Source organism: Diadema antillarum, unplaced genomic scaffold (genome assembly GCF_040938485.1).
Source record: "Diadema antillarum isolate AM-2024a unplaced genomic scaffold, OU_Dant_1.0 seq00000536_RagTag, whole genome shotgun sequence".
In the NCBI taxonomy this organism is placed as follows: domain Eukaryota; kingdom Metazoa; phylum Echinodermata; class Echinoidea; order Diadematoida; family Diadematidae; genus Diadema; species Diadema antillarum.
The window spans coordinates 788,026-800,171 of NW_027271485.1; the positions used below are offsets into that span (position 1 = coordinate 788,026).

Genomic DNA, 12,146 nt, shown 5'->3' on the forward strand with positions numbered 1-12,146 from the left:
CTCGATTCAGAAGTACAGGGATATAACTACGACACCAAATTGGTTTAAAATTCATTTATTATGACTAAGCTACTCATTTGGAAATGCTATCATAGCTTGATAAGCATATCTATGCCCGACAAACAGAATGACACCAAAAAGGTATTGCCACCTCAGATGGTACCAATATCTGGCCTGGCCCATGGACTACATGTTCCTGGCTGCCACGGCAATTACGTTTCAGGTCGCCGTGGACAAAACGGGATGGTCGTGAAACAACATGAGGACAGCAATGGTGCTGATGAGAAAACTACAAAGTAGATTGTAGTAAGGCATGCTGACGCAACAAAAAGTGCCAGCTCGTAGTACGTTGCAACAAAACTTGGAGGCGGTCTGAAGTGGGAAGTGACGGGAAATATGGTGTAGTCTAGCCAGACCAGACACTGTGACAACAGCGTCTGAGCTACATGTTTACTACAGTGGAGACTGGAATAGACAATTTTAAGACTAGGATACAAAGCGGGAAAAAAATAAGAATATCCCATCTACCCACGGCGTACTATACGTTTCTTATAGCCACGATGCTACTGTGGCAGCCGGGAACATTGTGTATTAAACGTACAGCTATGTGCATGGATACACAAAAGAACAAAGCATATTTATGCTCTCTCTCTCTCTCTCTCTCTCTCTCTCTCTCTCTCTCTGTGACATATACACAAACCCACATCTGCATTCAAAGGCAGACCTGCCCATTGTGAAGCTTTCCTTTCATCATCATGCAAACATCAAGAACTGACACAAGTCCGGCAAGAAAAAAACACAAACCAGAATCACAAGAATCTAGTTGTTTTTTTTCCTTTTTTGCTACCGTTTTAATCTAGACAATGTAGACAATGTACACACAATGAAAAAGAAAAGGAAAAGAATTTTAGGAATTAGACTGGAACAACATACAATCAGTATTAAGCTGGGTGGAGAAGGCATCCTTGAATTACTTCCCCCCATAAAAATATGATTTTATATCAGCACAGATTTTATTCATGGAAGGTGAACTAAGATGCCCCCTGACAGCCCAGTGAGCATCGAAACAGTTTGCGTGTCGTCGATTACAATGGAAATGACAATCGGGAAAGAGGGCATCTCCCATAATCTCTTTCGAAGCAACGGTTTGGATTAGACTAGGCTTTTTCTCTCGTTCTGTCAGTTGAAATGTAGTACGAAAGACATTTATATTTGCACGCCCAGGAAATAAAAATGCAAACATTTTTTGTTTTGTTTTTACAGGACTAGACTTTATCTACTGCCAATTGCATTCAATTATAGGATTTGCTCTTAAGAATCACCTCTGAAATAGAATTGGAATAGAATCTTTGTCAAACTACAAGCAAACAAACCAAACCGAACAAATAAACACACCCTGCTCCTATCAGTGACTAAAAAATTGAGTTTTCATTTGTGAACATAGGTATTTAGAAAAGCAACATGAAATGAACAGTGGCTTTTTATTACAAATGTGACATATGAAGAATGACAGCTACTGAGATATGTCATGTGTGTCTTTCTACAACCTTCATCTAATTTCTAACCCTAAAACTGCTCGTTACTTATCAATGCTCCTGAAGTCATATGTGTTGCTTCTTCACAGTGAGCACCGGAATTACTGTCTTATTGCATTCATGCATGTTTAAGGTACCGCAGCGAAGGAAGCTTTACATGTGTATTGACTGTACAAAAGGGACATTTTGGGTGAACATGCCCCATTTTTGAAGTCTTTCAGAGTGATCCTAGTTTGTGCAAGCATGCCCCCCCCCCCCCCCACCCCCGCCATCTGACATGTCACCTGAAACATGCAGGCTGTGTATGTGTATGTGTGTGTGTGTGTGTGTGTGTGTGTACAAGTACATCATCATGTCATCACAAAATCCATACCTAATAGCGGTGTGAAAGAAATTACAAACTGTATTTTACAAATACATGGGAGAAAAACAAAAACAAAAAACTTAAAAAGCAAAATGAAGTTATCACTCAAATTTGTTATTATACGCACTGCACAGGAAAACAATGTAACAGACATGGGCAAAAATGGTTTTAAACCCAAGGTTGCTATGGGCATGTTTACACTGATACTTTCTTTGATTGAAATTGAAGACATAAAACAGGAAATTGGGTTTGGAATACAAAAAAAGGGTGACTTTTGTGTTGTTTAATCTCAAAACTGTTTTTAACCCTATGTGTGTTTTGAGTGCCAATTGACATAGAAAATCTCAAAGCATTGTACACAGTGTCCAAAGTCCCTGGCACAATAAAGGTTGAAGACATGGTTGATTCAGACCTTTCAGTGTGGGAGTACAATCAATGTGCACACTAGTTTTAAAAAAACAACAACAAAACAACAGTATTTACATCATTTTGACCTCTGATATTATCTAATGAACACTTGTCTTAATATTTCTTTTTTTCAACATACATTTGGCTAAAACTGCATCAAGATGGTTAAAATACATTTACATTTTTCCTCTCGTAATGAAATCTGAAAACTCCCTCAACATGTACAGATGACAAATTCTCAAAAAAACACGCTGGATTAAGTGCAGACTTAAAACTACTTCAATACACGGCTTGGAAAATAAAATATATATAATTAAACACATGCAAGCAAAACTTGGACAGTATGTGAGTGCTGGATCAAACACATCACAGCAATACTGGTTACATGAGTTTACTTTAACGACGCTGAAATAAGAATCTCATATCTTCTTGCGTGGTATACCAAAGATACCTCATTTCATACAGTGTGACTGTCATACTGTTGTTGTAATCGCTGATGCACAGAAGTAAAATTGACAATGCACAAGTGTACTACCATCTCCACTGCCACCCTCCCCCCTCCAAGTTAGCTTTCATCATCAAACCTTACACACAAAATGCAATGTCCCCCCCCCCCCCCCCCCCCCACCCCCGTACACTATACAATATGAAAAACACACGAGAAGTTACCGTAATTAAAAATAAACACTTCTTGACACTGTAATATTCAGAAATGCAAAGAATCTTAAACATTTTACTTTTTCCTTTCTTGGTCGATGAGGCAATACTGAGCAAAGCGAATCACTGATTGTCTAGCTTCATACACAACGTCATCACTCATAAGTGAGGAATTTACAGTAAATCAGTGTATTTTAAGACGATCCTGAACAATTCTTTAATATATACAACACCTGCAACAGGTCTGAACGATGCATGAAGTTTAATCCCATCACGGAGGTATCAACAAAGCTGAAACAATATTCCTCAAAAAACTCGCTACATCCTGCAAGTCAAAGACTTGTGTTGACTAATTGATACACACTGCAGTTTTGCCAAATCAATGGCCTCCAAAGTAAAGCAAGACTTAAGAGCACAGAATTTCATTCTCAATGCATTCATTAATAATGATAAAAAGATTTTTAAAAACTTCTACAGTATAATCCTGGTAAAGTGAAAACGCACATATCCTACGCTACAACAAATTTGACATAAAACTGCTTCTTGATATAAAATGTGGACACAGAACAACTGGTTTCTGTTCAATACTGACAAAACAGACAATATGTTTCCGGGCAACTTACTGTCATTTAATACCCAGATATCATCGTTAACTTTATCATTTCTATTTCTTAACCATCTTTTTCCTCAACAAGGTCATGTTGTCGTACAGTGCACACGCCAAGCAAGTTGATGGAAATGCGTTCGTACACATTTGTCTCACCCCAGACTACAAATGAAGCATTCTTTCCTTTCCCCTTTCTGCATTCTTGCTTACGTAATGCTTTAAAAAAAAAAATCCATTTCGATAAAAGGTCCCTACGAATGTGGGGCACATGTACATGTAGCTACAGGCTGGCGATTTATGTATTGTACACACACATACATGTAGGAGCTTTGGCTCTATGTAATATAGAACATGAGATTAATACTGCAACTTTTCAAAAGGTAAAACCGTACTCTGCATAATATATGCCTGTCGAGCTGTGTACGAGAAGAACGTACATTCCTCTTCGAGATGAACTCATCCATTAACAATGCACTGAAATACAAGTAGTAGATGACCACAAAAAGGGGGTGGGGGAGAAAATCATGAGTATGTACAGCTTCGAAAAGTTGAATAATGCCGCGTCCATGGACTGACGCAACGCAAAGACAGCACAAACATTTTCATACTTCATTCTGGTGCACAGAGCGATCAACTTGTTTAAATAATCGGCTTTGCACTGCCTGAAATTGTTGGCATTTCGCACTGCCTTACGACCTTGCCCAAAGCCAGAGACATGGAAAGAGACAGAGAAAAAAATAAAACAACAGGATGAAATATCAATGTTGTGTACTTTACAAGTCACTGTCTCTATGGTGCCAATATCACTACACTGCTTCTGATGGGGCAGAGTGTGGTCTGTATTGATTTGCATACAACTCCGCTCAGTAATCTACTTGTAGCATCAGACTATGTTTGTGACCACCTTTTCCTGAAGTTTGCAGACATCTTTGAAAGCGAATCTTGTGAAGAGGGAATCTAAACAGAGTAAGATGCTCTGTCAATGCTCATCATCGCAAAATGCTGCATTTGCTAGCTTTCCCCTTTAACCTATTCAATCTCTGTTGTTCCTGTGCAACAGTACCAAGTAGAATCCAGAGGTTTGAACTTTGCGCATTTAAAGCACCTCCAGAAAGTGGGCGGGGACAAAAATCCAGTGCTTGCTCAAAGATGAAAGTTCGGTCACCACCCCCTCCCCTTCCCCCTCCCAGTCCCATCCAGGTTTGGCAGTAATGTGATGATGGAAGTACAGTCGAAAGTGAGAACATCACATAGTTTCCCGGGCTTGTTGCGGATTACCGTTCTTTAAACGCCGACCTACAGCCCTGCCGGGCATCAGAGCTCAACAAACTACCTCGAGAGACCTTGCATCTCTCTTAAGCTTGACTAACATCCACTGTAGGAGGGCTTTCTTACTTCTTCTGGTTTCGGTTTTTTGAAATACTAAAGAAAGAAAGAAAAAATCACACTGAGTGGACATAGATAATAAGTCCGGTAGTACGAGAAAATCATATTTTACTCATCGTTCATTCCTTACATTAAATTCACACGGTGAAGTTGTGTCACTGCACAAAAATTGCAACATTATGAAAGCATACAACAAATTATCTCATGAACAATACGATACAACAACATCGAAATGCGCTTCTATAGATGGGTCTTATGTGGTGGAAACAGCGAGGCGCAGTTTTCGAGAACGTCACCTGCATAAATTTCAATTCTAAAATCACAAATATATTCAGGTTGAAAATTTCAATTCTAAAATCACAAATATATTCAGATTATCGATGAAAACAACCAAAGTTACAACATGAGAATAACATCGTATCCTACGCAGAATTGGAATGCTTTAATTTCTTTTAAAACCTACATGAAAAACCCGAAAATCATTCAAAGCAGACCGAAAGTGGATGAAGAGGTGGTTAAATATGATTTTTGAGCCGATAGGTCTTATCAATCTTTCCTTTTAACGCACGTCTACTTGTGGTCCAGGCCAAGCACAGGACTACAGAAAGCATTGGCCATCATTTCTCAGCAAAGACCAGGACTATCTTATCATTTGGGCCATTGTTCCCATGTGGTATGCGAAATTAATAGAAGATCTCCAAAACAAAGGTGGCTGCACTATTGGAATAACAACTGATAAAAAAACAACACAGAATTTTAAATAGACAAGCCCTTATTTCACTGTCTTGTAGTGTAATACATTGCCTCTTCGGTTATTTTCTTGTTTTCTTTTTCAATAACGGCTCATAATAACACCTCATCCTTAAAAAAGCAGGGTGCATGTGTGTGTATGTGCATTCATGCTAACACCTAAAAAGTTTTAATCTGTCTATGTACATGAGCATACATTATGAAATCTACAATACTCACCAACAACTTTTTGAAGGTGACTAGATTATTAAAAGCAAACTCTCCACTGACATGTATTTTTTTTTTTTGTATCTTACCTTGCATAACTCATTCTTGAACAATTCTGTATTTTCTTACACAAGAGTATCTTTACAGCATGCTATTTTCAAGTCTCAAAATTTTTGTACAAATTCTTTCTCATGTCTTTATCTTTTTGTTGTTGTTGACGCTGAAGTGAGTGAGAGCTAAAAAGAGTAGAAGGATACACAATCCACTCCTGAAAATTGTAAACACAGACCTGTACAAAATATTCATACTTCCATTTCCAATCATCGCAGGCGGTTAAAAACATTTACATGGAAAACAACATAAGCTATCGGGATTCCCAATGAAAATCTCTCAGACGTGGAGTAATACCGCGTCTACGCTGATCACAATTCTACAACAGGAACCCATGGAATTCTAAAAATAGCCTCACAGATGATACACCAGTCTACGTATGTTTTATCATAATTATATTCATGGTAATTTTTTCTTTTTTTTGGATGTCCTTTGAATGCTTTCTTTTCTTAATCAGTCTGTAAATCTAAAAATAGACGTTACTTTTGTTGATGTGCTTTCTTTTTTGAATGGTATCCCTGGAGTGGAGAATTTAGGTCAACGACCTCTATACAGATGGGACGATCTCAGTTTGACCCCACGCTGATTGAAGGGGGTGGGGTCTGTGAGACTGACGATGAATCCTGGACGCCATCGACCTGTAGAGGGCGGTACAGAGCAAAGCGAGAAGACGACATGAGAGACGCGCCGTAATTAGGAATTTTAACATGACTGTGAATCTGTCAGAAATTGTAGATAGAAAATAAGAATATCAGATACACTAGTGGAAAAAACAGAAACATCGCATCATCAGCATTTGAGAACAGCAGAGGTCTTCATACTAGAATAGACTGCTGCACTGTGGCTAACCTGGAAATGATTAGAGACAAGAAAAGCAAAAAACAAAACAAAACAGAAGCCCTTGACATGCTTTGATCAGTACAGGAAAGATCAGACAACTTGCACTACTGTAAAACATGATATTTTCACGGCATGAAACTTTTGCGAGTTGCCTCTGACATTCAATGCATAGAGTGTAGACAAGAACTTTTGCATGCATTTTAATTTCGCGAATCTTGGCTCTTGCAAAATTCGCGAAATTAAACTGCACGCCAACATTTCTTGTTTTACAGTATCTTTCGGAAAAGAAAAGACAGAAATCACATCACACAAAGTGTGTTAGAAACTGCTGTAATTCTCTGTTAATGCTAATAATGCTGATGGCAAATCACTCAAGAAAGACATGCAACCACCATGCAGTGGAAGCAGGAAATGTTTAGTGAGTTTTAAGACTGACTAGCACAATTTGACTTGTGCATACTTAACCCATTGAGGACGATTTGATTTTGCTACAACACGCATTTCCCATAGACGCTTGCCTGAGTATACTTGGGACTCCTCCTCAACGGTTTAATTGGGATGCTTGCACTTTGAACACAATCAAAATATCTGCCAGAAACAAATCACCCTTCATGAACATTTTGATGAGGTTCACTGACATCGACGTCCAACCTCAAGAAGCGATTTCTAACCCTCTTTGCATATGGGGAATATTTTCTAGTTTGTTTTGTCGATTACAGAGTGTATCAAAAACAGGTCATCCAACTTTGGAGGGCTACCATTTCATAACTGTCAGCTATGGAGAGCACAATGTTGGTTGTGAGGAAAGAAAAGGAGTTTCCCTTTCCTCACAACCAACATTGCACTCTCCACAGCTGGGCAATTCCACGGTAACTGACGTTACACGTAAGGATTTTCAGGAAATTGTTTACCTTGTAGTTTTGTGAATGAAAGCACCTTGGGCTTGCAATTAGCATTGACAAATAAGTTCATGAGAATGAAGAAATAGGTGGGAAGTTTTTCTCTCAAACTGCATTTCTTATCACATAGCAAGTGAAAATGTGTCGGTAACTGACGTTACGGAAAAAGGACATGGGAAATTATGGTGTAGATGTAAATGGAAATATCTCATGTCCCTGACTTTTAGCCTTTATGTGTTTAATATGGCAATACACCTAGGTTCTTAGGAACAGGTGTGCAAAATAATGTGCACTTTAGTTGTCTCCTTTTACCACCATGCCAATTTCAGTGAAGGCATGACGGTAACTGACGTTACGTAACTGACGTTACGCTTACATTTGCCATAGGGTTTACACATGTAAAATCATGATTGGGAATAGCTTTGTGATATCATAATTCTGACCATTCAGAATGATTTGGTTGATATGGAGTCAAACCTTGGTTCATCAGTCATAAATACACAATATAATGAAACAGTGGTCCATTTTCTTTGTGCTCTATGAAAACTTAAAGGTAAACATATCAGTAACTGACGTTACGTAACTGACGTTACACATACTTTGCCGTGGGGTTTACAGAGAACTAATTTATTTAACAGGTTATTATACTGCTGCAATGTACCAGTGACAATCCCAGGCAACTACAGCAACAAATTAAAACAAAATCTGAAGACACAAATAATATTGGGTGGGCCCTTAGGGGGCACCCCCCCCCCCCATGCCATAGCACAGTTGGGCAAAAATAATGTAAATGCACAAGAGGATATTTCTTGACATTTGTCTGAAGATTTAATTTTTATTCAACATTTATGATTACACTGAACCATTAATAGATTAAGCAGTTCCAAGTATAAATATATTGACATGACTAAGGGCTTTTTTGTTTGTTTGTTTGTTTGTTTGTTTGTTTTTTAATGAACAGGAAAGTTTTTATCTACACAGAGTGCTCCACCCATAATACCTTGTAGTACTACACAAAACATGGATATTTTTGTGCTTGAAAAAAATATCAAAATATCTTCCAGGTCATGGGGAAAAAACATGTATCAACTCATAAATATGCATAAATATGTATGAAATCTATTGTGATATATTTCTCCTTCTTTTCTTTATTTTACTCCTGATGATCTCCATCATCAATTGATTTAAATGAAAAGTGTCGCACTTTTAATATTTCTCTGTGAAGAAGAAAAATAAATGCTTTTTTGGTCAAAAGAGCATTATTGTTTTATTCCTAGCTTGAAGCAATTTAACTGTTTTTCTTTTCCTTTTCACTGATATATCACGGCTTGCAAATACATTCGAGATACCACGAAATCGGACTTTGCAACGAAAGAATACTAAAATCAATATAAAAAACTCTTCCTGTTCATAATTATCATGTGTTGTATTACAAAATGTCCCTGCATGAATAGAATAAAGTAATCAACAAATACACACTGTGTATGAACAATTTTTAAAAACCCTATAGAATCCTCTCTCACTTTGAGCAACATCAGTGTTAAGTTTCAAACAATAGATGAGTACATGCCTTAAGTACCATAATACAAGATGAGCCATGTTAACTACACCACACATTTAAGTGCAAGAGAAGAAATATCTGTTTGTGCATTTGCCTTGAGGTAGAAACTTGACTAAGCTTCCTGAAAAAAAAAAAAAAAAAAATGCCAGCAAAAGCAAACATTGGTGAAGATTGTTAAACTGTTGGTATACAGCTGTGCAGAAGTTTGTTTGTTTGTTTTTTTTTATAGAAAATGTGGTTAACATGCAATCATGTCACTGATTAGGCCTACAAACTTTGGTAGCTTTATCATCCCGTAGGACTGGGAATGTACTAATTTGAGTGCATACACTGCATGTGGCAAACTAAACTTCCTGATGATTTAACCTTAAACTTGTGCTGAATCAAAAATCGAAAGCTGAAGCCCCCCCCCCCCCCCAAAAAAAAAAAAAAAAAAAAATGATAATCATGGTAAATGAATGAATAAATGAATTTAGAAATAAAATAAAATTTAAAAAAATATCCATGGACATACCATGGTAATGACATCATTCCCTATGAAAGGGATTGCTGCTCTTTGTTGTAAGTTGACTTCCCAGATGTATCGAAATGGCCAAAAGTAAAAAAATTTGCCTCAGTTATAAGTACTGTCATGGTAACTGACGTTACATAGTCGTGTATGTCGTTTTGGTAACTGACGTTACACATTTTGTAGTGTTCATTTTGACTCTCCGGTATGCCAAGTATCCTTATTTCTGGTATTAAAATAAAGGCATATGGGCATACATTAGAAATCCCAAGTTACATCATACAGCTCACTTCCTTTGATGAATAAACTTAAAAATTCCTTGTTTTTGGTAACTGACGTTACATCCATCATTATCAAAGTAATTAACAGTTTTTATCAAATTCTTTAAAGCTACCAGCTTTTTTTTCTATCGTGTGGTAAAAGACTTCTCTGGTAACTGCATACATATGAAAGATTGTTGTTTAGAGTACTAATAAAGTGGATATACAGAGAGTAAGTTATGCGACAATACCCTCTTTTCACCATTGAGTTATAGGCATATTTTGGCAGCCATTTTGAAAATCAAAATGGTCGCTTTTATTGAAAAACATAATGATTCTTAAAACTTCAACTCAAGTACTGTCTGAAAATGTATGGTGTTTGAAACAAATATCATTTTGAATTTTTGGCACCTGTGTCCTAGTTACCGTGGAATTGCCCAGCTGATAATATTATGAAATAGTAGCCCTTCAAAGTTGGATTATCTTTTTTTTTTTTGATACGCACCGTACAGTTTATAAATGACATTAAAACAGGACTTGCCTAGTGGAATTTACTGCAAGAAAACAACACTTAAACCAGGTTTTGGTGGCCTCAGACTTTGACATTTGACCCCATCACTTCAGAAACTACTTGTTCATTCGTTTCTAACATTACCACCCAATATTGTTGCTGGAACTCTCCTCGACAAAGTATAGTTACCTTTGACCCCTGACCTTTGCTCAACTGCCACATTGATGATGATGTAAATATTCATCGATTTATTTCTAATATGTCCATTGAATTACATCACTACTGGACATATCATGGGTGAAGTAATGCCTAGAATTTACAATTTAAGCAAAAGTTTGGATTCACTTAAAACCTTTTCTCTCTTATCAAGATAAAAGAGGTCTGGGTGAGACACACATACAGACGAAAGGACAACCTCAAAACACAAAGTCTCTGTCATCCTTTGGTACAGAGGAATGAAAATAAAACCATTAGTAGATTATGATCACAGGTAACAACTAGAAATGTCGCTATGGCGACTGGTATGCCTCCGCCATAATGCATGATTCTCCTAATAGGTCTAAATAGTACATGTGGACAATGTGAGATTACATTTTCACAAAATTGGCAAAATGTTAAAATGACAGGTTTGTCACAAATGTGTTGAATGCTCACCTTCCATGACCTAGGTGTAATTGGATGAATAGGAGAGCATGTATTTGGGATTTACGGACTTTAACTTGAATTTGACCCATTATGTTTATGCATTGAGTAATTTTCAAGGTATGGAGAAAAAGTGCACTTTCTGTATTGAATAGTAAATTGTTACCATTTTCATCTGGCCTTTGACCCTAAAATTCATAAGATAATCACTGTCAGGCAGAAGATGCATAAATATGTAGTACGTTTCAAGATAACTTGAGCCACTTCAGAGATATGGAGGAAAAACTTAGTTCAGCACTTTCACTTGATCTTTGACCTTTTGACCTTTGAGGCAAAAACAAAAGAAAAAAAAAAACTTTCCAGAGCATCTCTATTAGGTTAAACATGCATACACCTAGTGTAAAAAAAAAAAAAATCCTGCTGGCATTGCACAAACATGAGGAAATATTTAGTAAAATTTTGAAGTGTTGCCCTTGACCTTTGACCCCTGACCTTTGACCCCATGAACCCTTAATTCTCTAGATAACGACTGCCAGTCAGTACATGTATATATATTATGTTCCATGAAGAGACCTTGAACAATTTCCAAGGTACAGAGAAAAAAGGTGAAGTTTTAATATTTTTACTTGACCTTTTGACCTTTGACCTTTGACCTCATGACCCAAACTTTCACAAGAGAACCTTAATTGGGTAATACATGTATACGCTAAGTTTCAAGAAAATATCTTCAGGCATTGCATAGTTATGATGGAAATAGTGAGATTTTATGTATTTGACCTTGACCTTTTGACCTTTGACCTTGAGCATGTGCACTCAAAAGTTGATAGGCACAACTTCACCCCCTAATACACATACATGCCAAGTTTCATTAGGATACCTCAAAACGTTTTGATAGTTACC

At 37.2% G+C, this 12,146-nt stretch overlaps 1 protein-coding gene across 1 annotated transcript in view; it reads right to left on the bottom strand.

Moving 5' to 3' along the window:
• Positions 1-5,689: 5,689 nt before the first annotated feature.
• Positions 5,690-12,146, bottom strand: part of LOC139734637 (uncharacterized) — a 35,067-nt gene continuing 28,610 nt past the window's right edge. Inside the window, exon 8 of the mRNA XM_071645423.1 lies at positions 5,690-6,663. Within this exon, the coding sequence (XP_071501524.1) occupies positions 6,592-6,663 (72 nt within the window). The 3' untranslated portion in view covers positions 5,690-6,591. The remainder of the gene's footprint in view (positions 6,664-12,146) is intronic.